The 27,795-nt window shown below is 63.0% G+C and overlaps 2 protein-coding genes across 2 annotated transcripts; both read right to left on the reverse strand.

The window, feature by feature from the left end:
• Positions 1–246: 246 nt before the first annotated feature.
• Positions 247–10,033, reverse strand: LOC108634753 (collagen alpha-1(I) chain). The gene is made up of 2 exons (XM_018044955.1): positions 9,965–10,033; positions 247–6,234 (listed from the first exon to the last, which is right to left on the reverse strand). Exons 1-2 carry the CDS (start codon positions 10,031–10,033, stop codon positions 1,660–1,662), a joined length of 4,644 nt encoding a protein of 1,547 aa, XP_017900444.1. The 3' UTR covers positions 247–1,659.
• A 4,503-nt stretch (positions 10,034–14,536) lies between these two features.
• On the reverse strand, positions 14,537–27,291 carry ADPRHL1 (ADP-ribosylhydrolase like 1). Its single transcript, XM_018044966.1, has 7 exons — positions 26,730–27,291; positions 22,473–22,637; positions 18,862–18,987; positions 17,320–17,460; positions 16,587–16,714; positions 15,318–15,450; positions 14,537–14,892 (listed from the first exon to the last, which is right to left on the reverse strand). The coding sequence occupies exons 1-7, from the start codon at positions 26,941–26,943 to the stop codon at positions 14,735–14,737; spliced, it is 1,065 nt and encodes a 354-aa protein (XP_017900455.1). The 5' UTR covers positions 26,944–27,291; the 3' UTR covers positions 14,537–14,734.
• Between the last annotated feature and the right edge of the window lie 504 nt (positions 27,292–27,795).

The raw sequence follows: 27,795 nt of genomic DNA on the forward strand, positions 1-27,795 counted from the left end.
CTCGTCCAAGCCCCGGGGGGCCCCTGTAAGTCCCAGGAAGGCCGCTGGCCTCGTCCAAGCCCCGGGGGGCCCCTGTAAGTCCCAGGATGGCCGCTGGCCTCGTCCAAGCCCCGGGGGGCCCCTGTAAGTTCCAGGAAGGCCTCTGGCCTCGTCTGGGCCCCCAGGGCCCCCACTGGGAAGCTGCCGCTCCTGCTTCTTGGCCTGAGCCCTGCCTCCTCCACAGCTGTCAGAGAGGTGAGGACCAGGTGTGTGGCGAGCCGCATGTTTTATTTCCTTTCTCAAGATGGTTTCCAGCTGAATAAAGTTAGTAGAAATTCAAAGGAAAGAATACCACAAAATATATTTAGTTAATTCTTGCCTAAGGGATCATTTTAGAGCTAACCTGTATACAAAGGAGGATAAAATAAGGAACGTTGAATCAACAGCTGACGGTTAATATGTAATCAAATATTTAAAAAGTCACGACCGAACCGCAAAGATGCCCTAACTACACAAATACGCGATGCTGAATTTGTACACTCCTGAGCGACGCTGCTCCCGACCGGGCACCTGAAATAACAACGCACGCCCGTGATCCTGGTGACAGCGTCTTCTCCTCGGGCAGCACGCACATACATACACACGTGGGGCTCACGGACGGGTCTGTAGACAGAGCCTGAAAGCGCTGAATCGAGGTAAGAGCCGAGGAGCTACTTCAACATAAGAAAGCACGTTGCTAAGACGCCGATGTAGACGTCGGCCACCTGCCCGCCCACCGCTGCCGCAACGCTTGTTTCAGCCCAGGGGTCTCGAGGGTCTTTCTTCTGTAGAAGAGACATCCCACTTGCAGTGTGAGCACTCTGTCCACCAGCCAAGCTCGAAGGGCCCGGTGGTCCAGGCGGGGGCCCCAGACCAGCTGAAACGGACCCCCAGCAAGTCCTCAGGGGTCCAGGACCAGCTGAGACTGACCCCCAGCAAGTCCTCAGGGTTCTCCAGGACCAGCTGAAATGGACCCCCAGCAAGTCCTCAGGGGTCGCGGACAGCTGAGACTGACCCCCAGCAAGTCCTCAGGGGTCCCGGACAGCTGAAACTGACCCCCAGCAAGTCCTCAGGGGTCTCCAGGACCAGCTGAAACTGACCCCCAGCAAATCTTCAGGGGTCCAGGACCAGCTGAACACTGACCCCCAGCAAGTCCTCGGGGGTCTCTCTGTTCTCTTCTGGGGGGTTGCTGGGAGGACGGTGTCGCCGGCAGTGGGGGCCGTGGGAGGTGGCCCCTCAGAGGCTCAGGGTGGGGTGGGGGGCTCAGGTGTTTCCACGGACACGACTGGCTGCATCTCAGTGGACGTTCTGGTCTGTCTAAGGGCCTTCGGGGTCTGTAGCTCGGGGGGCCGACCCTGGCCCCTGCAGGTGGGCGGCCCCGGGGCCAGCGCCTGCCCAGGCCCCAGCAGGACTCACAGGCCCTCGGACGCTGCTCTGACGGCCGAGGGACAGATGAGCTGGGTGACGGGCCCCTCTGCTCAGCAGGCCCTGAGGGAAAGCGCCTGGGAGCAGCACTAGGAATGGCCTTTCACGGCTCTGAGAGTCAGTGGCCACCGGGTCTGTGGGTTCTGGCCAGGCTGGGGGGTCTGGAGCAGCCGTGCCCGACCCCAGTGAGATCTGGGCCTCTGACGCCACTCGGGGTCACTGCGGAGGCCTGTACTTGTCGCTGGCCCTGAGGATGGTTGGCCTAAAAGACAGCTCAAAGGACCTCTGGTCACTGAAGCTCTGGGCTCGGTACTTGGCCAGCTGCGGCCCGCGCCTGCCACGCCCCACCCCGGGGGCATCTGGGGGCCCCTCCTGGGCAGGGCCACGGGGCACAAGGCTGCTCCCCAGCTTGGGTGTGGGCACTGCAGAGCCTGGCACTGGCTGGAAGCTGGGGGCCGCTGGACTCCGCCCCTTCTGGATGCTGGAGGGTGCCTGGATCTCCCCCTCCTGGGGGCTGGGGGCTGCCAGACTCTGCCCCTCCAAGCTCTGCCCCTTCCTGAGACTGGGGGCTGCCCAACTCCGTCCCTCCTGGATGCTGGAGGGTGCCTGGATCTCTCTCTCCCCGGGGCTGGGGCCTGCCTGGCTCCGTCCCTCCTGGATACTGGAGGGTGCCCGACTCTGCCCCTTCCTGAGACTGGGGGATACCCAGGTCTCCCCCTTCTGGATGCTGGGGGCCACCTGGCTCTGCCCCTCCCAGGGGCTGGGAGCCGCCTGGCTCTGCCCCTCCTGGATACTGGAGGGTGCCCGGCTCTGCCCCTTCCTGAGACTGGGGGACACCCAGGTCTGCCCTTTCTGGATGCCGGAGGGTGCCTGGATCTCTCTCTCCCCGGGGCTGGGGCCCGCCTGGCTCCGTCCCTCCTGGATACTGGAGGGCGCCTGGCTCTGCCCCTTCCTGAGACTGGGGGACACCCAGGTCTGCCCTTTCTGGATGCTGGAGGGTGCCTGGATCTCCCCCTCCTGGGGGCTGGGGGCTGCCGGACTCTGCCCCTCCAAGCTCTGCCCCTTCCTGAGACTGGGGGCTGCCCGACTCTGCCCCTCCTGGATGCTGGAGGGTGCCTGGATCTCTCTCTCCCCGGGGCTGGGGCCCGCCTGGCTCCGTCCCTCCTGGATACTGGAGGGTGCCCGACTCTGCCCCTTCCTGAGACTGGGGGATACCCAGGTCTGCCCCTTCTGGATGCTGGAGGGTGCGTGGATTTCCCCTTCCCAGGGACTGGGGGCTGCCTGGCTCTGCCCATTCTGGATGCTGGGGGCCACCTGGCTCTGCCCCTCCCAGGGGCTGGGAGCCGCCTGGCTCTGCCCCTCCTGGATACTGGGGGGTGCCCGGCTCTGCCCCTTCCTGAGACTGGGGGACACCCAGGTCTGCCCTTTCTGGATGCTGGAGGGTGCCTGGATCTCCCCCTCCCGGGGGCTGGGTGCTGCCGGGCTCTGGCCTTCTCCCAGTAGCACTCGGGGGCCCCCCTGACCACCCCTGGGGGCTGGAACCTGGGGTGCCTCATTTCTGCCCGCTGCGAGCGTCACTCCCCCCGAGCCACTTGCGGGCCGTGCTGAATTGGGAGGCACCATCTGGCTCACCTGGGCCTGCGCTGGGAGTGCGGGGCTCCCCGAGAGGGAAGGGGCTTTGCTCTCTGCAGCCGGGGCCCTCCGCTCCTCCGGGAGACCCTTGGCATGCCCCGCCTGCTGCCTCCGAGGGAGTTCTGGGCCCTTCCCGGCATGCCTACCAAGAGCCTCCTCCGGGGGCCTGCTCCCAGACTCCCTGACCCCTCGCGAGCCGGACCTCTCACCCCGAAGGCCTTCTCCCTTCCTTCCAGAACCATCCCGACTCACAGCCCCTGGGGACCCCTCCTCTCGTCCACGCCGACTCTCTCGAGTCCCCAGACCAGCCTGCTCCCCTCCCTCCACTTGCCCGGAAGCCTGGAGGTCAGGGTGCTTGGGGGCCACCCTGTCCCCCCATCGCCCGTCTGCTGCTGCGGACGAGGGGCCGGGCTGGTGGGAAGGCCTGGCACTGAGGGGAAGCTGTTCACTGGACGAGAGGCCCGCCCTGCCCTCTGCCTGCTGCGTCTCAGGAAGCTGCGGCCTTGGAGTCCCTGCCCCGTGGGTCCCCTGTGGCTCCGGCAGGCCTGGGGCTGGAGTTGGGAGCTCCAGGCTGTCCCCCCGAGGCCTCTGCCGCGCAGAGCCTGTGACTCTGTCTCCTGCCTCCACCTTCACTCCACCTGTGGCCACGTCACCTGTGGCCAGTTGACCCGGAGCCACCAGGTGGGGCTGGACGGCCAGAGTCGGCACGCCGGGGGCCTCCTGAGTGGGGCCGGGCGGGGACCCCAAGGCTGAGCTGTGGCCGCCAGGCTGGCCAGAAGACTCCTCAGGCACGACACCCATGAGGCCCGGGCCTGTGGGCCACCCAGCCCCCTTACCCTCCCGCAGCCCAGCTGCCAAGTTTCTGGGGCTCGGGGCTGGGGGATTCCGGGAGGCGCTGCCCACTGGCTCCTGCCTGGGGGCTCTGACACCCGGCGGTGTCTTTTCATTTGAGGAGGAGGCTCTCTCCTCACCGAGATCACTGCCAGCGCTCCCTGCAGCTGTAGGCGCGCACCCAGCTGACTCCGGGCGTGGCGGGGGCCTCCCGCGGCCTTCCTGCTCGCTCGGGGGGCCCCTGTGCACGGGGCTCTCGGGCCTCTCCCCAGCCCCAGCCGGTGCCGGAGGCCACGCGGGGACGCGCGTCCCGCTCTTGCTGCCGCGAGCGGTGGGCGCTGGCGCTTGCTGGCCCCCGGGTGCACAGCCCGTGTGGCCCCTCCCGCGGTTCTCCCAGGCACCGGCGTCGCCGCCTGGCCGTCCCTGCGGTTCTGACCGCAGAGGCGGCTCAGAACTCAGGGGGGACGCGTCCTCCCCACCCGAGTCCTCTCCACGCGAGTCCTCCCCACGCACGTCCTTGGGCTTCAGGAGCCATTGTGAGGCCCCAGGCCCAGGTCTGGCGTCCTTTCCTCCCAAGGAGCTGTTCTGTGGCCCCGTCGTGGAGACGGCGGCGGGGAGGTCTGGACCGCGGGCAGCAGTACCGCGTGTGGCTGCGAGCCTCGGCTCCGCCCCTGCGCCCTGCGGAGGCGCACCCCGGCTCCCGCTCTCGGCGGTGGGGGAATGTGGGGCGCCTGGGTTTCCAGTCTCAATGACCCTGCCCAGAGGACCCCAGCCTTGGTCTCCTGGCGCCCTTTGCGGGGTGGCGGGAGGGGGCGGCATCGTGTGCACCACCGGGAGTCTGACCGTGACCTGCGGGGGCTCCATGGCGGGTTGTGTGCGCCGCGCGGCCTGCGCGGAGGGTGCGGTGAGTGCGGCCAGTGGGGGGATGTATCCGGGCGCCTTCTCCTCTCGGAAACTCTCCTGGACGGAGAAGAGGGGCTCTGGCACCCAGTCCACACTCGCTGTGTCCATCTCGTCCTCTGAGCTGCACACGGTCAAGGTGACCTCGGGGCCAGCCCCCGCGCCGCCTCCGGAGAGTCCTGGCCGCGGCCCCAGGCTTACTTCCCCGGCCCCCTGAGCAGCCCCCTGACCGCCTGGGCTGGCTGGGCCCAGCGCGGAGCTCGCAGGCTTGCGGCCAGGATGCGCTTCGCCCCCGGGGGAGGCGGCAGCGGGGGTTGCTGGGGGGACACACTCGGCCTCCACACCTGGGAGCCCTGTCTCCAGGCCGTCCCTGGAAGCTGCGAGCCGGGGCGTGGAGGGCTGCGGGGGCCGCCACCCCGGCTCTCCGCTCCCTCCGGGGTTCTCTGCCGCGTCAGGGGAGGTGCCTGTGTCCCCTCGGGGCGCACGGCCCACGCCCGTGTGGGTGACTCGGGTGCCGTGGGACAGCCAGCTTCGGGGCCCGCAGACCACGGTGGCGACGCTGAAGGGCAGCGCAGGCTCGGTGGAGCAGGCCAGGAGGCGGGCGGGCGGCGCGCGGAGGCAGCTGCTGGCCAGGGTGGCCACGCGGAGGACGCGCAGCTCCGGCCGGTGCAGCGGCCTGCGCGGCGTGCGCTTCTTGGTGCGCTCCTCCGCGCGCCGCGGCAGGAGGCCGGCCTCCGCGCACAGGCCGCCGCTCTGTGCCAACTTCTCCCGCAGCCTGGCCAGCGCCGCGCTCCGCCCACCCGCCTTCACCTTCGGCTTCACGGCCGGGCCCCCTACGGCTGCGGGCGGCTCCACGGGAGGCTGCTCCGCGGCCTGCTTCTCCTCCGCGGCCAGGAACACCTTCAGGATGCTCTTCACCGAGCTCCTCCCAGCCGGGAGGGCCCGCGGCTTCTCGCGGCCCGGGGGCTCCCTGCCGGGGGCTGGGCGACCGTCCGCCTCCCCGGCCTTCTCCAGCAGCTTGTGGATGGTGGCCGCCACCACGCCCCTGCCAGGGCCCTGCTTGTCCCTGAAGATCAGCCGCCCCACCTCCCGGGTCCTCTTGAGGCGGGGCTCGCGGCCGCTGCCCATGAACCTGGCCTGGAGCAGCTGGAAGCGCGTGGGCCGCCGCTGGGCGTCCTGGGGCTCAGGGGCCCGGCTAGCCATGCCCTGTGCCCTCCGGGCGGCAGGAGGCTCCGGGGCCGCGTCCTCGCGGTCGGTCAGGTAGAGCAGCAGGCTGCTGAGGACAGCTCGCACCGCCGGGTGGCATGTGACCTGGCCGACCTTCTTTTTCAGGGCTTGGACGTTGACGGGCGTCTTGTCCCTGCAAACCTTGCTGCTCCTGGGGCTGCAGGGAAAGAATGAATCGCCACAGATTTTATCATCGTTTCTCTAGGGTGAGCCCGTACGTTTCTTATGGGACGATCCCATTTAAAACACCCCAAGAAGCCCAGGAATGGGGCCTGGGCTTGGCTTCTACTCGTCCCTGCTTGTGCGGCAAGAGTCAGGGCCGCCCACGCCCCTCTGGGCCACCGTGCCCCTTTCTGTTAACTGAGCGGGCCCTCTGCAGAGCTTGGAGAGGGCACTTTGAAAAACTGCTTGCACTTGCGGGGTTCACTTTTCCCTTTCTAACGCGGGCCTTCCTTGTTTGAAGCTAGAGGCAAAGGAGAAGAGGAAAGATACACCCATCTGAAGGCAGAGTCCAGAAACAGCAGGAGAGATGAGAAAGCCTTCCTCAGCGATCAATGCAAAGAAGTAGATGAACACAATAGAATGAGAAAGACTAGAGATCTCTTCTCAAATTGCCCACCTCCGCTGGATCAGGGAAAAAGCAAGAGAGTTCCAGAAAAACATCTATTTCTGCTTTATTGACTATGCCAAAGCCTTTGACTGTGTGGATCACAATAAACTGTGGACAATTCTGAAAGAGATGGGAATATCAGACCACCTAACCTGCCTCTTGAGAAATCTGTATGCAGGTCAGGAAGCAGCAGTTAGAACTGGACATGGAACAACAGACTGGTTCCAAATAGGAAAAGGAGTATGTCAAGGCTGTATATTGTCACCCTGCTTATTTAACTTCTATGCAGAGTACATCATGAGAAACGCTGGACTGGAAGAAACACAAGCTGGAATCAAGACTGCCAGGAGAAATATCAATAACCTCAGGTATGCAGATGACACCACCCTTATGGCAGAAAGTAAAAGTGAAGTCGCTCAGTCGTGTCCGACTCTTTGCGACCCCATGGACTGAAGCCCACAAGGCTCCTCCGTCCATGGGATTCTCCAGGCAAGAATACTGGAGTGGGTTGCCCCATGCTTCTCCAAGGGATCTTCCCAACCCAGGGATCGAACCCAGGTCTCACACATTGCAGGCAGACACTTTAACCTCTGAGCCACCAGGGAGGCCCAAAAAGAATGAAAGGATTGCCCAGTAGGCTCCAGCGAGATTTGGACTCGCGACCCCTGATTTACAAGACCAGTGCTCTAACCCCGGAGCTATGGCAGAAAGTGAAGAGGAACTCAAAAGCCTCTTGATGAAAGTGAAAGTGGAGAGTGAAAAAGTTGGCCTAAAGCTCAACATTCAGAAACTGAAGATCATGGCGTCCGGTCCCATCACTTCATGGCAAATAGATGGGGAAACAGTGGAAACAGTGTCAGACTTTATTTTGGGGGGCTCCAAAATCACTGCAGATGGTGACTGCAGCCATGAAATTAAAAGACGCTTACTCCTTGGAAGAAAAGTTATGACCAACCTAGATAGTATATTCAAAAGCAGAGACATTACTTTGCCGACTAAGGTCCGTCTAGTCAAGGCTATGGTTTTTCCTGTGGTCATGTATGGATGTGAGAGTTGGACTGTGAAGAAGGCTGAGCGCTGAAGAATTGATGCATTTGAACTGTGGTGTTGGAGAAGACTCTTGAGAGTCCTTGGACTGCATGGAGATCCAACCGGTCCATTCTGAAGGAGGTCAGCCCTGGGATTTCTTTGGAAGGAATGATGCTGAAGCTGAAGCTCCAGTACTTTGGCCACCTCATGCGAAGAGCTGACTCATTGGAAAAGACCCTGATGCTCGGAGGGATTGGGGGCAGGAGGAGAAGGGGACGACAGGATGAGATGGCTGGATGGCATCACGGACTCGATGGACATGAGTCTGAGTGAACTCTGGGAGTTGGTGATGGACAGGGAGGCCTGGCGTGCTGCGATTCATGGGGTCGCAAAGAGTCAGACACGACTGAGCAACTGAACTGAACTGAAGAGATCTCTTCAAGAAAATTAGAGATACCAGGGGAATAAAGGACAGAAGTGGTATGGACCTAACAGAAGCAGAAGATATTAAGAAGAGGTGGCAAGAATACACAGAAGGCTTATACCAAAAAGATTTTCACAACCCGGATAATCACAATGGAGTGATCACTCACCTAGAGCCAGACATCCTGGAATGTGAAGTCAAGTGGGCCTTAGAAAGCATCACTACAAACCAAGCTAGTGGAGGTGATGGAACTCCAGTTGAGCTGTTTCAAATCCTAAAAGGTGATGCTGTGAAAGTGCTACACTCAATATGCCAGCAAGTTTGGAAAACTCAGCAGTGGCCACAGGACTGGAAAAGGTCAGTTTTCATTCCAATCCCAAAGAAAGGCAATGCCAAAGAATGCTCAAACTACCGCACAATTGCACTCATCTCACATGCTAGTAAAGTAATGCTCAAAATTCTCCAAGGCAGCCTTCAGCAATACGTGAACCATGAACTTCCAGATGTTCAAGCTGGTTTTAGAAAAGGCAGAGGAACCAGAGATCAAATTGCCAACATCTGCTGGATCATGGAAAAAGCAAGAGAGTTCCAGAAAAACAGCTACTTCTGCTTTATTGACTACGGCAAGGCCTTTGACTGTGTGGACCACAATAAACTGTGGAAAATTCTAAAAGAGATGGGAATACCAGAGCACCTGACCTGCCTCCTGAGAAATCTGTGTGCAGGTCAGGAAGCAACAGTTAGAACTGGACAGGGAACAACAGACTTGTTCCAAACTGGGAAAGGAGTACATTAAGGCTGTATACTGTCACCCTGCTTATTTAACTTCTATGCAGAGTACATCATGAGAAATGCTGGGCTGGATGAAGCACAAGCTGGAATCAAGACTGCCGGGAGAAATATCAGTAACCTCAGATATGCAGATGACCCCACCCTTATGGCAGAAAGTGAAGAACTAAAGAGGCTCTTGATGAAAGTGAAAGAGGAGAGTGAAAAAGTTGGCTTAAAGCTCAACATTCAGAAAACTAAGATCATGGCATGTGGTCCCATCACTTCATGACAAATAGATGGGGAAACAGTGGAAACAGTGTCAGACTTTATTTTGGGGGGCTCCAAAATCACTGCAGATGGTGACTGCAGCCATGAAATTAAAAGACGCTTACTCCTTGGAAGAAAAGCTACGACCAACCTAGACAGCATATTCAAAAGCAGAGACATTACCAACAAAGGTCTGTCTAGTCAAGGCTATGGTTTTTCTAGTGGTCATGCATGGATGTGAGAAGGGGACCATAAAAAAAGCTGAGCACTGAAGAATTGATGCTTTTGAACTGTGGTGTTGGAGAAGACTCTTGAGAGTCCCTTGGGCTGCAAGGAAATCCAACCAGTCTAAAGGAAATCAGTTCTGAATATTCACTGGAAGGACTGATGCTGAAGCTCCAATACTTTGGGCACCTGATGTAAAGAACTGACTCATTAGAAAAGACCCTGATGCTGGGAAAGATTGAAGGCAGGAGGAGAAGGGGGCGACAGGGGATGAGATGGTTGGATGGCATCACCGACTCCATGACTGGGTCAATGGACATGAGTTTGAGTGAACTCTGGGAGTTGGAGATGGACAGGGAGGCCTGGTGTGCTGCAGTCCATGGGCTCCCAGAGTCAGATGTGACTGAGTGACTGAATTGAATGAGCTTTGTTTGCATAAGGTAGGAAAAAGCGTAAGTAGCTTCTATTCTGTGGTTCTGTCGGTTCCTCTAACCGCACTGTGCCCTGACTCAGCCCCAAGGGGAATGTCCCCAGCTCTGAGACTCTGCCTGCTGTGGCCCTCAGGCCCTGGAGGGTCTGGCAGGGGCCTCCCTTCCGGGTCTCACCAGGGTGGGAGTGTGGGGGGTGGGGACGATGGTGTGGTGTCTGCAGAGCTGGAGTGGGAGGACTTCCATGTGCGTGGAGGGAGGAGGGCTGAGGTCACCGCCCGGGGCCGCCTTCCTGAGCCCCTCGGAAACGCTCCCAGAGAAACCCCGAGACCGAGGCCTGAGCCCCACCCTGCAGCCCTGTCCCCAGGGCCCCTTCACCCCAGCTCGGCCACCTGCGGCGGTGCCTCTACAGGATGCCTGGGGCGGGGGGTCTCAGCCAGGCGTCCAGACCAGACACTTTCCCCTGAGCGTGTCGCCCGAGTGCTGCTGAAGCCTCCTCCCTGGTGGGGCCCCAGCCTGTACAGTTGGTCGTTTGGCAAAGACGGGCCCAGAATCGCAGCCCAGCCCTCCCCCGCTGGCCGCTCATTCCCAGAGATGATCGGCACAGGGCGAGGATTACTGGGCTGTGTGCGGGCCGGGACCCATGCTAAGTGGCTGACGCCTCGGAAACCAGCACTTCTGAGTCTGCGGGGAGAAGCCTGCGGCGGGAAAGTGCTGGAGACACGGCGGGCGGAGACGCAAGCCTGCGAACACACTTTCTTTCCGGACTTACACTATTTTTGCAGAAGCGAGAGCTCTATTTTCAGAAGCTGCACACGAGCAGCTCTTAAGGGGCCGTTAGGGGGCTTCCATGGCGGCGTGACAGCCGCGGGCTCCTCGGTGAGCCGGGCGCACGCCCACTGCCTGGGAGCGGGTCTCGGGCTGAGGTGCCTCGGTCCAGGCGGAGGGGGCTCTCCGCGGACCTCTGCTGGGAACCCTGCGTTCACCGCGGCGCCGTGAACTCGCACAGAACGCGGCTTCGCGCGGTCGCCTCGGCCCCCAGGACCCAGAGCGGCTGGTCTCAGGCGCAAGACCTGAGTTTCCGGCAGGTTCCAGGAGCGGACGCGGCTGCCGGCCCAGGACCCGCCGTGAGGACCTCGTGGAGCAGGGCCTCTCCAGCCTCAGACCCCGACGCGGGGGCCGAGGCTCCTCAACAGGCCAGCCCTGAAGGCACCGAGCCCCGAGAGGCCGCAGGGACCGCGGCTGAAAGCAGAGACAGCGGGGCGGCGCGGGGCGGCACCGGCGCCCGAGCACTGAGCCCGCCGCCGGGCCGCGCCCTGCGCCTGCGCCCGCCCGCGCCTCCCCCGCGGCCCGCCCCCGGCCCCCAGCTCCCGGCCCGGGGCCTCAGCAGCCTGCCCATCTCAGGGGCCCGCCCCGCGCTGCCCGGAGCACGGCCCCGGGGTGGGCGTGAGCAAGCCCATCCCCGGGGGAGAGCGGAGCGCGTCTCTCCCGCGGCCAGTGGAAGCAGTATGGCCGCAGCAGAGGTTCCTAGCGTGGTCCTGTCAGGGGTCACCCGAAACCCAGGATCACCCGTCACCGCCGGCGACACCGCGGCCCCCTGGCCAGTGCCGGGCCCCCGCGGCCGTCACAGGTGGGCGGGACGCCGGGGTCCTGCAGCCGCTCCCTGTCCTAAAAGGCGGCGGCGTCCAGCGCCCGCGGGGCCGCGCCCCCCGCCAGGGCCCCTGTTCTGCCTCCCGGAGGGCCCGCCCGGCCTGGCCTGGGCCCGCTCTGCCGCACGTGGGCAGCGACTGGACGGCCCCGCTGAGATAAGGGTCTCCTGGGCACAGGCTGCCTCGGGCCCTGAGGGTCGGATGCTGTTTCAGAACCTGAGATTTAAATAGCAAAGTGCTGTGGGGACGCACCCCTCACGCCCAGCGACAGCTGCTGCTGCGTGCCTCTGTGTGTGCGTCTGAGTGCCTGCGTGTCTCTGTGCGTGTCTGTCTCTCCAGGCGTGTCTCTGCACATGTCTGTGTGTGTGTCTTTGTCCGTGTCTCTGTGTGTCTGTGTCTCTATCCGTGTCTGTATCTCTATGCGTGTCTGTGCGTGTCTCTGTGCGTGTCTGTGTCTCTATGCGTGTCTGTGTGTGTCTGTGCGTGTCTCTGCCCATGTCTCCGTGTGTCTGCCTGTCGTGAGAGGGAGAGAAGACTGCAGTAAATGGGGCCCAGTGCGAGCACAGTAACAGTGGGTGAAGCTGGGCGAAGCGAACGTGGATTCCTTGAGCCGTTTGCGATTTTGTGCTTGAGGGAGGCAGAAAAGCCCCTGGCTTCGAGAATGGCCTGCAGGGCACTGAAAACTGACCGCCCCTGCGCCAGGGGGACGTGTGAGCCCAGGCGGGCCGGGTGAGGCTCCGGGTCGAGGGTGGCCTGCTACTGCCTGTGCCCGCGGGGCGGGGCTGTGGTCAGGCTCCGGCCGGCCCGCGTCTCCCCGCTCGCGCCTGGGGGCCCGCGTCTCCCCGCTCGCGCCTGGGGACCCAGCGTTTCCTCTCTTGTGTCTGGGGGCCCAGCATTTCCTCCCTCGTGTCTGGGAGCGGGCAGGGGAGAGGAGAAGCCCAAGGAACTGGCGTGGGCTTGGCCTGGCCGTCACCTGTCTGCAGCTTGGCCCCGGAACCTAAGCCCCGTCCAGGGAAGCCGAGGCTGAGCGGATGGCAGGTTCCTGGAGCCCCCGAAAGGCTCGAGGCTGGCATCCTTCCACCACACCGGGCGCTCACATCATATCTACTCCTTCCCCGGGAACAGGTTGAGACGGGGGGCGTCTCAACCCAGGTGGTCAGCGCTGCCAGTGTCGCCCCAGGAACCCCTCGCGCCTTCGGGGTGAGTCCCGGGGATGGGGTTTTCAAGCCCCGCGTTTTGGTGGAGCACAGAGTTGGACGCTTCCTGCTCCATCTGGTCCGGGTGCTGGGTTCATAACTGACGGGGCGGTCAGGGAGGCAAAGGGGCTGGGGGTGGGGTCGGCTTGTTGGGAGGCCCCTCCCTGAAGCTGTGGCTCAGGGTGTGAACCTGTGGCTCTCACACCCGCGTCCTGACCGGCCGTGGGGCCGTAACGCAGGCGTGCAGCACAGACGCAGGAGAGAAACGGCCACCAAATTCAGGGCAATGGAATTTCAGACAAGAGCTGAGGAGATGGAGAGGGGTGGATGTGTGATGGTCTAGGAAAATGTCCAGAAAAGTGTCCAGTGAAAAACACCCAAAACAAGTCATAGGTAATGTGTGATTCCTGTTTGTGCAGAGAAGTCGTGTGTGTGTGTGTACCACAGAAATGCGTGTGTGTGGCACCCCGCTTACCCTCACTGTGTGTGTGCAGAGCCTTCTGGAAGGAAGTGTAGGCGCCATGACCTCGCCCTGGTGACACCAGTCGGGTGACACCCCAATTTATGGACTGGGTTTCTGAAGCTGAATGCACGTATCCCTTTTCTAATAAAAATGAAATCAGCAACTATTACATTTTAGAACATCTGAGTACATATGGGATTCTCTTTCCTTTTATGATTTTTTTCTTTTCAAGATTTGCGTTTCCCTGGAATAGGAAAAGGAAGTGGGGGGAACGAATTTCACTCTAATTTTATGAGCCTGAGAATGTCTGTGTGTTTTAGTTTATAATCAGTCTGTAAGTAGACTCGCTGCCTGACTCCCAAGGAGGCGATCAGTCCTCCTGCGTCGTCAGGAGGGTGGAGGCCCCACAGCTCCAGCCCAGGGGCTCCCCATCCCTGGGCACAGTGGCGCGGGCATACAGCTCTGATGGGAGGGCCGGGCACACGGCATGGAGGCTGCGTGGAAGCCCAACACGTCCTGCGCGCCTGGGCCAGGATTGACTCACCTTAGCTGGCTTCCGTTCCTGGAACACCACTCTGTTAATCTCCGCACCCCCAGCCCTGCCTGCACCCGCACGGTGGGGCACCTGCCCTCCCCCGACTCTGACTGCTGAGTGTCCTGAGCAGCGAGGTTAGTTCGGTGGCTCAGAGCCGCGGCGTGGAGCCCCCGAGTCACGATGCGCGCGAGGCCAAGGGATTGTTAGCTTAGCCAGGGGCCCCGCGGGCCAGTGGAGCACCACCCATGGCCTCGGGTAGAAACGCGCCCTGGTCGCTGCGGCCTGGGGCTTGGGGTGAGTGCCGCGTGTGTCTGGAGGGGATGTGCCTGACCTCTCCGCAGCAAGCCTTCACCCCGTGGGGACTGGCACCGCACGATGGGCCTGCCAAGCTGGCGAGGCACGCATTATGTGTCAGCCGCCACCCACTGTTCCGCTCACACCAGCCGCTGCTTCACCAAGGCTGTGGTCAGAGTTATTTTTAACAAGAGGGAGTGTCCTCGGGGAGAAGCCCGACCACAGGGAGCAGGCCCAGTTCTGTCCTCATCGGCGAGCCTGGGGAAGGGCGGCCCGTTTCCAGGCGTCCTCGGTTAGTCACTCCCAGAGGGGTTGGTGTTAAGCGCTGGTGTGATTAAACACGTGGGCTGGCGGTTAGACGAGCGTGTGGGGTACCCCGAAGGCTCGGGCTGGGGGCCGCTCTTCCTCCTGGTCTGGACACACCGCGGCAAGGGTGCAGACGGGGCTGGGGACCCAGCAGTGTGTGGGGTGGACAGGCCCCGCTGAGAGCTAGAAGGTGGCGTGCGGGACGCCTGCAGCCCGAGGCCGTCCCAGCTGAGCCGTGGAGGTTAGTGCTGTCCAGTCAGTGAGCAGAGAGCGTTAGTTTTGCAACAGAATAAAATACACCGACTGTCCAAGAGGCCCTTCATGACCTTGTATTTGGAGGTCTGAGGTGTCGAATGCAGAGTGACGTCAGTAAGGCACGAGGCCAGGGCAGGGAGAACACGCTCATCGGACAAGCGATGCATTTTACGCAGCAGTTAGGCCCCAGGGACCTGCAGGGCGGGCTAAGGCGACACGGGGGCTGCGTGTGGCCTTGGCGGGGAGGCTTTACTTCTCCTGCGAGGACAGGCGGTGCAGCGCCTCGCCCAGGCGCCTCAGCTCCTCCTGGTGCTCCAGCGCGCGGTACAGGCCCACGGGGACCGCGTCCAGGCCGTGCAGCAGCCCGAACAGGCAGCCGGCGATGGCCCCGGTGGCCCCGCTCTCACCTGGAAGAGACGCGACCCTCAGAGCTGCCCCGTGGTCCCCGCCCCCGGCCCCGCATCCCCTCGCCAGGGGGCTGAGCCGTCTCAGCCCCTGCCCTGACCTCGGCTGTAGCCCAGTGAGGGCGCGGGGTGCCCCCTCCCGCTCCTGGGACGGCTGCACCCCCGGTGTGCAGAGGTCTTCCCAGCCCGGGGCCCAGCACTCAGGGGACAGCCTCGAAGGGGTGATGCCCCCACAGCGCCCCTCACCCGCTGACCTCGCCTCCCAGCCTCCTCCTCCCTACCCGCCCGAGGCCCCAGGTCGCTGCCCCCTTCTCCCCTCTGCCTGCCCCGGGAGGCGCCACTGGGCACCCCTGGGCGCTCGGAGAGGCCCCCTGGTGCTGGGGAGGCGGGTGCTCCTCCCAGCAGGAGGCCCGTGGGCGGCCCCTCACCTCCGTGGAACATGGCACGGCGGCACAGCTCCGTCCAGCTGCCCTTGGCTCCCAGGAGGGCGTCGTAGGCGATCATGGGGGCGTCATGGCCCCGGCGGCCCCCGCGGCCCTCAGAGCTCCATTTCCTGTAGGTCTTGGGAGGGCACTATGGGTCAGGGGCCTGGCCTGGGCCACGCCGAGGGCCTCGGGGCACAGCTCCTGACCCATCCCTGCACTGATGTGAGGCCCCTGTACCCAGGCACTGCCCCCGGCTGCGGTGAACAGTGGGCAGGAAAGGCCAGCTTCCCAGCGCTCTCACGCCCTGGCCTTCCCGCAGACAAAGGCAGCGAATTCTGTGATGCAGACGGCCAGCAAGGGGCCTGGAATGCTGTGGCCGGGCGTCACTGCGGCCTGCACGGGGCACGGGGACAAGTGAGGCCGGGCGGGTGCTGGGTGTTTTCTGGGCTGCAGACCAGTCGGTGGACACAGTGGGAGCAACGGTGGCTCAAGCAGCTGGGGGCTCAGGGCAGGTCCCTCTGTCTGGGAGAGAAGCCTGACAAGGGGCAGGGGCCAGACACAGCCAGGGAGATGGACACGGGCAGGTCACACTGCTGCACCTTGGCAACAAAGCCAGGTTGGTTTGAGGCAGCAGCATCTCCAGAACAGTGTGACAGAGTCTTCCTGCATCAGGGGACCCATGCGAGAGAAACGAGAGGGCAGCAGGAAGCACTTGGAAAGGGAAGGGCAGATGCTGCTTCTACACCTCCTGGCACCTGGAATACAGGTGTGCTGGCTGGAGCAGGAGCAGCCAAATAGGGAAGACCCTCAGTTCCTCCCTGCAGGAGACTCTGACCAGCTCTGAGCATCCTTTACGCGAGGATAACAAATGTCTGCCTCGGTTAAACTATAGCTACACAGGCTTTCTCTTGTGCTGCCAATCACGATCCCAGCGACTTCAGCCACTGCGGGGGTTTTCTCAGCGTGGGGAATGCCACTGGTCTGCACCAATTTGTTCATCCTAGACAACCCTATATTCCTGGTCTTCAGGAGAGATGAAGTGAGATGGACTATTTTTGCACAAATTGTGCTTATAATCAAGAAGATGAAAAGATAAACGCAGTAGCCATTTCAAACGGGCTTCCTGCATGGTCTCCCACAGCCCCCCAAATGCTCCCTCAGCTCACCTCCCTGGTTCCCCATAGGTGGGGGCGGTAGGCAGGGCTGGGCCTGGGACCCCGGGCAGCAGCCCCCACTTCTCTCACCCCATGCATCTCGGGCCCAAGAGCCTACTTTTTCCCTCTCCTCCGCGTCGTAGCGGTCGGGAAAGCTGGCCTCGTTCTCGGTGTCCTCGATGATTTTTCTCTCCTCCAGGTAAAACTGCCACTTAGCTTCGAAGTAAAACCAGTGCTCCTGGTATTCTAAACACAAAGAGCAGGGAAGCAGGCTGTGCCGGCCGTCCAGCCAGGTGCTGTGGGCTGCGATGGGGAGGGCCAGAGGCAGAGCCCGTGACCCCACCCAGATGGGGTTGGAGGAGGGCCTGGGGCTTTAGCGATGGCTCCCAAAATTAAAAGATGCTCACACTGTAGCTGCTTTGGGACACTAGCAGGGAAGATGGAGAGGGGAAAGGAGGCTTGAAGGTGTGCTGGGCTAAGGCAGCCATGGCAAGGCCTAAGTGGCTTCTCGCGGAAATTCTGAGCCTGAGTGTTTCTGTTAACTCAGTGCTGTGCCTGCAAAGTCAGGAGACAGGACATTCACTGCCCCTAATTAGTCACCTGACATCCAAGCCCCGGAGGCACTGGTGACCCTTCTGAATCGTTTGTGCCGCTACACCGGCTCATGGATGATGCCAGGGGTGGGGGGGGCCCGTGCCTCAAGAGCCCAGAGAGTGTCCCCACACCGGGCCTCCCGCCCTGCGGCCAGGTGGCACCGCAGACCACAGACCTGGGGTCCACCCGTCACACGGAGCCGCCCTCCCCCGGGCCTGGCCTCGCCGCTGTGTGTGTGGATGGGGGCGCGGGCTCACCTGCCAGGTGCCGGATGGTCTTCTTACAGTATTCCTCGGCCAGCGGCACCGTCCGCAGCATGTCTCGCCCCCACTGCTCCAGCCGCTTTCCCTGGACGGCGTACGACGCAAAAAGAGCAGTGCACAGCGACCCGAGGAAGCCTGGGGCGCGGGACAGAGGCCGGGGTGGGCCCCACGCCAGGATGGAACCCCCACCCCAGGATGGATCCCCCACCCGCCGGGGCCAGGCTCGGGGACAGAGGCCAGGGGGGCCCCCCACCCCAGGATGGATCCCCCACCCGCCAGGGCCAGGCGCGGGACAGAGGCCAGGGTGGGCCCCACGCCCGCCGGGGCCAGGCGCGGGACAGAGGCCGGGGGGGGCCCCACGCCAGGATGGAACCCCCACCCCAGGATGGATCCCCCACCCGCCGGGGCCAGGCTCGGGACAGAGGCCAGGGGGGGCCCCACCCCAGGATGGATCCCCCACCCGCCAGGGCCAGGCGCGGGACAGAGGCCAGGGGGGCCCCACGCCCGCCAGGGCCAGGCGCGGGACAGAGGCCAAGGGGGCCCCCACGCCCGCCGGGGCCAGGCTCGGGACAGAGGCCAGGGGGGCCCCCCACCCCAGGATGGATCCCCCACCCGCCAGGGCCAGGCGCGGGACAGAGGCCAGGGTGGGCCCCACGCCCGCCGGGGCCAGGCTCGGGACAGAGGCCAGGGGGGCCCCCCACCCCAGGATGGATCCCCCACCCGCCGGGGCAAGGCTCGGGACAGAAGCCGGGGTGGACCCCACCCCAAGATGGATCCCCCACCCGCCGGGGCCAGGCTCGGGACAGAGGCCGGGGTGGGCCCCACGCCAGGATGGATCCCCCACCCGCCGGGGCCAGGCTCGGGGCAGAGGCCAGGGTGGAACCCCCACCTGCCAGGGCCACGCTCGGGACAGAGGCCGGGGGGGCCCCACGCCCGCCGGGGCCAGGCTCGGGGCAGAGGCCGGGGGGGCCCCACCCCAGGATGGATCCCCCACCCACCGGGGCCAGGCTCGGGACAGAGGCCAGGGGGGCCCCCCCTACCCCAGGATGGAACCCCCACCCGCCGGGGCCAGGCTCGGGGCAGAGGCCGGGGGGGCCCCACGCCCGCCGGGGCCAGGCTCGGGGCAGAGGCCGGGGGGGCCCCACGCCCGCCGGGGCCAGGCTCGGGGCAGAGGCCGGGGGGGCCCCACGCCCACCGGGGCCAGGCTCGGGGCAGAGGCCCAGGATGGGCTCCTCACCCGCCGGGGCCAGGCTCGGGACAGAGGCTGGGGTGGGCCCCACGCCCGCCGGGACCAGGCTCGGGACAGAGGCCGGGGGGGCCCCACGCCCACCGGGGCCAGGCTCGGGACAGAGGCCAGGGTGGACCCCACGCCCGCCGGGGCCAGGCTCGGGACAGAGGCCCAGGATGGGCTCCTCACCCGCCGGGGCCACGCTCGGGACAGAGGCCAGGGTGGGCCCCCCACCCGCCACTGGGGCCACACTCCAGAGCGTGGCTCCCGGCCACCCTGAGCCCCGCCGCCCGCCGCCGCGCCGTCACCTGTGGGGTGGTTGTGTGTCATCCTGCCGCACTCCACGCTGACCTCCACCAGCGTCTCCAGCCGCTCCGGCTGCCAGTACCGCATCCCCACGCACATTGCCTTGGTGGCAGCACCAAACCCCGAGCCTGCGTGGGGAACCTGCATTCAGACCTCTGCCTGCAACCCCACCTAACCCGGACACGCACGGCAGTCTGTGCCCACGTTTATCCGCGTCGGTGCGTCAGAGACAGGGAAACTGCCCACGTTCCTGACAAAGACGAGAGATGGAAGAAATCACAGAGGCACGTGTTGGGACAGACGCAGCCACGAAAGGCAGGCTTTCCGCTGGGGTGGGGGCCGCTCCCAGTGCGCCCCGACTGGGGACGCAGGAGCCAGAGTGTCCATGGTGCACGTCCAGGCAGGCGTGCCCCCTGCCTGAAAGCTGCTTCCCTGAGCTACGGCTGACGGACAACCGGCCACGTGTAGTTGACAAATGCGTGTTGTCTTGACATGATACCCCGAGGAAACCGGTGCCCAGAGGAACACGGCAACACGTCTGTGCTTCTGCCCCCTTTAGAAACGTATACAAACAGAATCACATGGAAAGCAGCCTCTTTTGCCTGGCTCCCTCCATGCAGCGTAGCTGTGCTGGGATCGTCTGCACTGCGTGTCCGTGGCTGGGCTCCGCCGTGTGGGTGGAGGGACCTCAGCCAGTTTGTCCGCTCGCAGCTGACACACGTTTGAGTCGTCTCCAGTCTGAGGCTGATACAGATAGAGGTGCTGAGCGTTGATGACGAAGTCTCGTGTGGAAGGGCGCTTTCTCTTCTCTTGGGTAAACATCTCTGAGAAGAACGTTGAGCTCATACATCGCATGAATGTTCAGCGTTGTGAGAAACTGCGGGACCAGTTTCTGAAGTGGCCACACCACTGCACACCCCCACCCTGGAATCTCCGCCACATCCAGACACCACTGCCCACACAAGCTCGCCTGTGAGGTTGAGGGTGAACCCGTGAGGTTGGGGGTGAGCCCGTGAGGTTGGGGGTGAGCCCGTGAGGTTGGGGGTGAACCTGTGAGGTTAGGGTGAGCCTGTGAGGTTGGGGTGAGCCCGTGAGGTTGGGAGTGAACCTGTGAAGTTGGGGGTGAGTGCGTGAGGTTGGGGTGAGCGTGTGGGGCTGGGGTGAGCCCGTGAGGCTGGGGTGAGCGCATGGGGCTGGTGGTGAACCTGTGAGGCTGGGGTGAGCGCGTGGGGCTGGGGTGAGTGCGTGGGGCTGGGGTGAGCCGTGAGGCTGGGGGTGAGTGCATGGGGGCTGGCGGTGAACCCGTGAGGCTGGGGTGAGTGCGTGGGGCTGGGGTGAGCCCGTGAGGCTGGGGGTCAGCCGAGAGGCTGGGGTGAGTGCGTGGGGCTGGGGTGAGCGTGTGAGGCTGGGGTGAGTGCGTGGGGCTGGGGTGAGTGCGTGGGGCTGGGGTGAGCCATGAGGCTGGGCCGTTCGCCGTGGCTTCCAAGTCGCCGGGTGGTGACGGGCGCTGTTCCCCTGGCGTGCTCCCGCCTTCCCTGGTGAAGTGCTGGTTTAAGCAGTTTCCCATTTTTGTAGGGGTTGCTCTTCCATAATCAGGGTTTTTAAATTAGCTACTCGTTTACGCTTGCAGTGTGTCTTCGTCGCTGCTGTGAGCTTTCTCTGGCCGCGGTGAGTGGGGGCTGCTCTGGAGCCGTGAGGTGTGGCGGTGGCTTCTGGGCTCTAGAGTTCGGGTTAAGGAGCTGTGCGCACGGGCTTAGCTGCTCCGCGCCATGTGGTACCTTCCCAGACCAGGGATCCCACCCATGTCTCCTTCAGTGGCAGGCGGGTTGATAACCACAGGGCCACCAGGGACGTCCCTCATCACTAGGCTCTGAGAGGGCTTCAGGGCGTCCCGGGGGGCTCGGAGGTAAAGAAGCCACCTGCCGGCGCAGCAGACGCGGATTTGATCCCTGATCCGGGAAGACCCCACGTGGCGCGGAGAAGCCACGCTCTCGCTCCTCCGCAGCTGAGCCTGTGCGCTAGGGCACGGGAGCCGGGACAACAGCCCACGGCCGCGGCTGCTGGGGCCTGAGTGCCCGGGCCTGTGCTCACAGCGGGAGAGGCCCCCGTGTCCCCGCGAGAGGCACCGCCCGCTCTCCCGGCTGGAGGAAGCCCCGGGGCTACAGAGGCCCCGCACTGACAGCAGTAAGTGAACAAAGCCACTTTTAAAAGCAGTTCCTTGCGTCCTTGGGGCTCACATCCCTCGCAGACTTGTGCTCGGCAGTGCGTTCTCCCAGCACGTGGCCTGCCTGCCCGGCCTCTTGGTGGCGGCGTCTGAGGGGAGAGGGCGCCTGGGGGCTGCTGACTCAGCTCCCCGGAGGGGCCTCTGCCGCTGTGGGCAGCCTCCCCGTGAGGACGCTGGGTCCGCGTTCCCGCCGTCATTTCCTTCACAGATGAACTGCTGCCCGCCTGGCCTGTGCAGGTGGTCAGGACGTGTGGGCGTCCCTCCCTGCGGGCGTCTCTCCCCAGCACCCTCCGGCATGGGCTCCTCTGCTCCGCCCTCAGAGGCTGCTCAGGCCTCTCTGCTCCGGGGGCTTTGGTCTGGCTGAGTTTTCTCTGCACCTGGAGGTGCTGCTTCTGACGGAGCCCGCCGCCCTCCGCTTGGCGCTCTGCGCAGAAGGTGCTCCTCCTTTGCTGATAGCTCTGAGCGATCTGACGGCTGTGGGCCTTGTTGGAGGTGTCTGTCTGTTCGTTTCCTATGCTTGGAATTTATTGAGTTTCTGGGGCGTGTGGGTTCACTTCTGTAAGCATCTACTCTGGACAGTTCGGGCCACTGTTTCCCCCGTTTCTGCTCTCCCTCCTCTGTTAAGGACCTCGTGCTCCGATCTGTCCCACGGCTCCCTGATGCCCTTCCCCGCTTTCGGGTCCTTTCTTCGCTGTGTGTCCCACTGTGGACAGTTTATTGCTCTGCCTTTCAAACTCACTAATCTTTTTCCTGAAATGTCTAATCTGCTGTGAATCTCAGTCAGTGAGTTTGACTCAGACACTGTAGTGTTTCCCTCCAGAACTGTGATGTAGGTCTTTTGTACACCTGTATGTCTCTACTTAACTTTTCTAAAGCATGGAACACACAGTTTCATAGCCTTACGTGATAACTCAATGACTGTCAGAGTTTGCATTTCTGATTCACTGATATTTCTCTTTATTATGGACCATACCTCCTGCTTCTTTATTTGCCAGTGGCATCTGACTTGATGGTGTCCTTCAGCATCAGCCCAGAGGTCGGGCCTGCCCTTGCTGTGAGCCCAGTGGTCGGGTCCAGGACCCCAGCAGCAGAGCCCTGGGGCAGAGGCTGCCTGCCAGCATCACCCCACACGAGATCGTCTCAGAGACAGACATCTTTGCAGGTGATGTATGCTTTCCTTGATGTTTCGGCTAAGAACACACATTTAAAAGGAAAGCAGTGGGAGGTTATCCTTAACGCAAACCAGGGATGGTGACTGAGATGCCTGCATCCCTGGTGGCGCCCAGGCGGGGCTGGATCCCCAGGGGTCCCGTTGGGGGTGGCGGGCCGGGCCGTGTCACAGAGGCCCTCCGGCCCCGCCTCCTCAGAGGGAGAGGAGAGCTTCCTGACCTTTCTCGTTGAATGGCGTGTGCCACGCTAGGAGGTAGTTGTCTGGCTTCAGCTGGGAGCAGCCCTCCAGGGTGGCTGGGTCTGCCCGCTGCTCCGGGAGCTTCTCCAGGACGTCCACATAGCGCCGCACCATCTCACGGTAGAGGTCGTCCAGGCACCAGAAGTCTGGGGAGGAAGGGGGGATCAGATGCGCCCCAGCACGCGGCCCGCCCCCCCACAGGAGGGAGGCCCTGGGACCCACTCCCTGGAGAGACCCGACCGCAAATGCAATGCGCTTTGGATTTCATCTCATTTCAGAGGTGCGCTTTCTCACTGTTACACACGAGAATCGAGGAAGACCTGGGGTCTTCATGCACAGCTGATGGCTCTGTCCACGAGGGGCCCGCTGGCCCGACACCCGCCTGCTCCACAGCCCTCAGGGTCCCCCGTCCAGGGCGCCCAGAGCCGCCCTCCCAGCCCAGCTGCCTGCTCCCCACTCCAGCCAAGCAGCCACATACCCCGCCCCCACTGTCCCCATCATCCCCACCATGACCCCGCGGGAAGGTGGTCTGGGGACGTGTCCTTGGAGCGTGTCCTTGGAGACCTCAGGGTGCCAGAATGGGGTGCCAGGCACAGAGGGCTTGCTGAACGGCGTCTGGATGGCCTCACGCGCCCCCACTGCACAGTCAGGCCCCCGTCTGCCTGCTGTAGGCTCAGCGAGGGGTCGTGAATGGGTTTTGGTCACAACCGGGCGTTTCTGCCATTAAGTGAGTCCACAGTGTGGCGGACAAAGGCGACACACCCTCGAAAGCTGGGGCCCAGGGGGGCCTGGTCACACAAGAGCGGATGGGATGGAGCAGGCAGAGGGCGCTTCTGCCAGCGAGGCTGGTGGCACCTGGCCCTGTCTGTGCAGGGCTGCGTGCAGCCCTCCCAGCAAAGCCCGTCTCTGGGGGCCATGGGGGTGGAGAAGGACCCTGCCCCTCTCCCGCCCACCCTGGGCGCAGAGCCGGAGGCAGAGCATGGTTGGCACGAAGCCCAGGTCGCCTCCGGCCCCGGTGCGGGCAGGGAAGGCAGACGCCGAGTCCCGGCAGGGTTGGGAGTGCACTGCTGGGGGAACAGCTCCTGTCCACCCCCACCTCTCAGCAGCGGGGCAGAGGCCTGGCACCGTCTGGCCGCTGTTTTGACTCTGGGCCATGCCGTGTTGCCTCAGTTCTGAGCTGGGCGGGGGTGTGGTAGGGTCCGGGCTGGCGGGCGTGGCTCCCGTCTGGCCTGTGGACAGTGACGCCAGGTGACACTGGGTAACCCTGGCGACGTTGGGTGACAGCAGGTGGTGCTGGCTGACCCTGGCTGGGGAGGGGCAAGGCCAGGGTGTCTGCCACCTCCTCCACCTTCCCAGTCCAGGGCGAATAAGCCTGGCCCTTCCGGGTCCCCTAAAATGGGTCGTTTTATTCTGGAATCACATCTTTCTCAAGAGACGAAAGTTCTGTAAAAGCGAAACGGCAGCAAAATCCGGGGAACTGATCCCGGATTCAGAGCCACAGAGCCTCGCGCCCTCTGGCCCGAGCTCTTGGGCGTGCTGACGCGGCCACTGAACTCGCTTCTCTGTCTCCCCCGCCCGACAGACCCACCTACAAAGCTCCCTGTGAGCCTCCCAGATGAAGTCATGACATAGAGAAGGCAGCAGACCCATCTGGATCCCTCGGTAATGCCTACGCTTCAAAGGCCACCACAGGCAGCACGATGCGGGGAGGATCGTGGGGCCAGGACTGCTCTCCGCTCTGCAGGGCCCGCCCGCCCTGCGGGGCCTCGGACGCCCCGCCCCGCTCAGCACACGCTTCTGTTCAGCACTGCCCATCTCAGAGGCATGGCAGAGCGGGCACGGCCGGGCGTACCTGCCGCTCCGCAGGGCCCGGCCCACGGCCACACGCCTGGGGTGGCAAGCCCTACCTGCCTTTGGAAATCATGTGAAGAGCCGCGGTCTGCCCAGCCGGAGCAGCGCAGGTCCTGCCCCCTCCCCCCCGGGTTGGGTCGGGGCTCCAGAGGCAGGCCGAGGCTGAGCGGCTTCTGCCTGCACTTGCTGGGCGGCGCTGGGCCGATGACGCCGCTCCTCTGCGTCAGCTCCTCGATCTGTGATCCGCCGTAATAAAGGCCTGAAGGGTGGCATGAGGATGCAGTGGTAACACCCACGGAGAGACAGGCCCACAGGCAGGGTCCACCGCGCCGTGACGCACGGGGCTCAGTGTGTCTACTCAGTCGTGTCCGACTCTCTGCGACCCCGTGGACTGCAGCACGCCAGGTCTCCCTGTCCATCACCAACTCCTGGAGTTTACTCTCAAACTCATGTCCATTGAGTCGGTGATGCCCTCCAGCCATCTCATCCTCTGTCGTCCCCTTCTCCTCCTGCCCCCAATCCCTCCCAGCATCAGGGTCTTTTCAAATGAGTCCGTTCTTCACATCAGGTGGCCAAAGTATTGGAGCTTCAGCTTCAGCATCAGTCCTTCCAATGAACACCCAGGGCTGATCTCCTTTAGGATGGACTGTTTGGATCTCCTTGCAGTCCAAGAGACTCTCAAGAGTCTTCTCCAACACCACAGTTCAAAAGCATCAATTCTTTGGAGCTCAGCTTTCTTCACAGTCCAACCCTCACATCCATACACGACCACTGGAAAAACCATAGCCTTGACTAGACGGACCTTTGTCGGCAAAGTAATGTCTCTGCTTTTTAATATGCTGTCTAGGTTGGTCATAACTTTTCTTCCAAGGAGCAAGTATCTTTTAATTTCATGGCTGCAGTCACCATCCGCAGTGATTTTGGAGCCCAAAAAATAAAGTCTGACACTGTTTCCACTGTTTCCCCATCTATTTCTCATGCCCCTTACACAAGCTACAGTTTGTTATTAAAGAAAAATGTTGGGCTGTTTGAAAACTAAACTTAGATGTTTAGAGGGTGAAGCACATTCTGTGGGTGCAGCCTTGCCTGAGCGCATCAGGGTCACCTGCGGGCCAGAGGGCATGTGTCCAGAGGTGCCCACGCCCATCAGAACTGGGCCTGCGACCAGTGTGCTCCGGATCCACACGCTTAACCGGGTGGATTCCACCCTATTCCTGCCAAGGGGATGTGACTTGCTCCAGCCCGGGGGAGCACGTTCTTGACAGGGCCACACCGGGGAGTCCTGGGGCCACAGCGCAGGCTGGAGACGTGCCGGGGCGTCTGCCAGGCGGGCCCCCCAGGAGGGCCCAGGGACGGGGCACGGAGGGGCCTGGGGCCTGGCCAGAGACGGCCCGGAAGCCCCACAATTGCACCCCACCCCCGGGTCTCGGAGTCTGCAGGCTCGGAAGGACGGCTTGTCGTGCCAGCCTGCTGTGACACTGTCTTGTCTGAGGCTCGGTTCCTCGCCTGCTATTTGGAGCAGACGGCATTCCTGTGCTGTGACATCGAGCTAAACCCGGCCCCCGCACGGCTGGCGGGTGAGCACTCGTGACACACACATTCCAGCCACTCAGGGCCGCCTCAGGTTCTAATTTTGCAGTGACGCGCTCACCCTCTGACAGGTTTTCAACAGCAATGGCAAGGGGGCTGTGCCTCACCCAGACACCCGCTGCTTTTCCGAGATTCAGTAAAAATGTGTTCCTCAAATCAACCTGCTACTTAAGGAAACTGTTTCCCCCAAATCCAACTGACTTCATGGCATGTCTTAGGGTGACAGAGAACCTGCAACTCTCCGCGCTAAATCGTGTTTTGGCAGATGGCATTTTAACCACCATTCATCGGGATTTAGAAACAATTCCCCCCAAATATCATCTTAATCGGCCCAGCTGCAAACTGGCTTATTATTTTATATATTTTTTGAAATAAATTCAGAAGCAAGCTAACTATTCACAGTGAGAAGTTGAGGTTTCCTCCCAAATGGGCCCAAAGTGAGCCCTCTGATTGCATTTAACTGTGAATACACAGGGTTTGCTGAGTGACCGTTTACAAACACGATGGAAAGTCTTGGCTTAAGAACCCGAGTCTGCAGGTGAGCAGAGTAAAGTGACATGGTTGCCCAAGAGGCCGTCTTGGAACGCAGTGGAGGCGCACCCTGTCTGCCGGGGACCCCATGTGCCGAGCGACCTCTGGGCTCTGGGCCCCCCGCCCCGCCCCCGGGCAGAGCCTCACCTGTGACGAGGGCCCCCAGGCTCTGGCCCCCCCCCCCCACCCGGCAGAGCCTCACCTGTGACGAGGGCCCCCAGGCTCTGGGCCCCCCACCCAGCCCCTGCCCCCGGGCAGAGCCTCACCTGTGACGAGGGCCCCCGCTGTGGCCAGGTGCATGATGGTGTTGTCGCTTACAGGCCACATCTCCGGCGAGAGCACGAGGTGGTCCAGCCCACCTCCCTTCCCCATCTCCCCCTGGACCCTGGCGCCCGAGCCGCTGCTCTCCCTGGCAGCGTGCCCAAACCCCAGCGCGTCCCCGACGGCCCCCAGCAGCATCGCAGCCTGGAACTTCTCCATATCTGCCCCCGGCTGCGGGCGGCCGCCGTGCTGCTCTGCCTTCAGGCCGCCCCGCTGACCTCCGGGCCGCTCATTGCGCCGCTGTCAGGAGCCTGCCCGAGTGGCAGGCACTCCTCCTCTATCTCTGCAGGTGGCACCAATGAGAACACCGTCTGGACTGCAGCTCACAGCCTCCCCTAGCCACGTGGGGCGGCAGCGTCTGTCCACAGGGTCGGGACTGAGCTGGCTCTTGTGAGGAGGCGTCTGCGGCTCAGAGCAGCCCTGGGCGGGCGAGGCCACGGCTCTGGGGAAGTCTGCCCAGTGACCTGGAGGACGCACTCGCGTTTCTAGAGCTCCAGTGTGGAAGCCCCACACCCAGGCTCAATCCAGTCAATCACACAGTGTGCGTCGGCCTCTCGCAGCCAGGCTGAGACCCCCGAGTCCCCGGCCCCTCTGCCGCTGCGACCCCCCCAGCCCCGAGCCTCCACCTGCCTGCCTTGTCCCTGCGTCTTTGCGTTTCCTGGACTCGCAGCACACGGGGCGCCCTCAGCAGCCTATGCCTGGCTCCTGCACCCAGCACCCTGCTGGGACTCAGCTGTCACGCGCGCGGCTTTGGTTTCTGGAGGGTGTGTGACTGTGGAGCACGTTGACAGAAATCTGCCACACGGGAAGGAAGAAGCAGATGGAGCTGCAGTGGCCTGGGTGTCCCCCAGCCCAGCGCTGGCAATGCCTCCCTGACAGACACAGGCCATGCCGTGTGCGGCCGGATGCAGGGCCCCACCCACGTTCCATGGGAAGAGTGTTCATGGTGGTGCCGCGGCTGGGGGGTCCAGGTGTAAACCAGGCGTCTGGACCTGAAGGGTCAGAAAAGCC

Source organism: Capra hircus, unplaced genomic scaffold (assembly GCF_001704415.2).
Source record: "Capra hircus breed San Clemente unplaced genomic scaffold, ASM170441v1, whole genome shotgun sequence".
In the NCBI taxonomy this organism is placed as follows: domain Eukaryota; kingdom Metazoa; phylum Chordata; class Mammalia; order Artiodactyla; family Bovidae; genus Capra; species Capra hircus.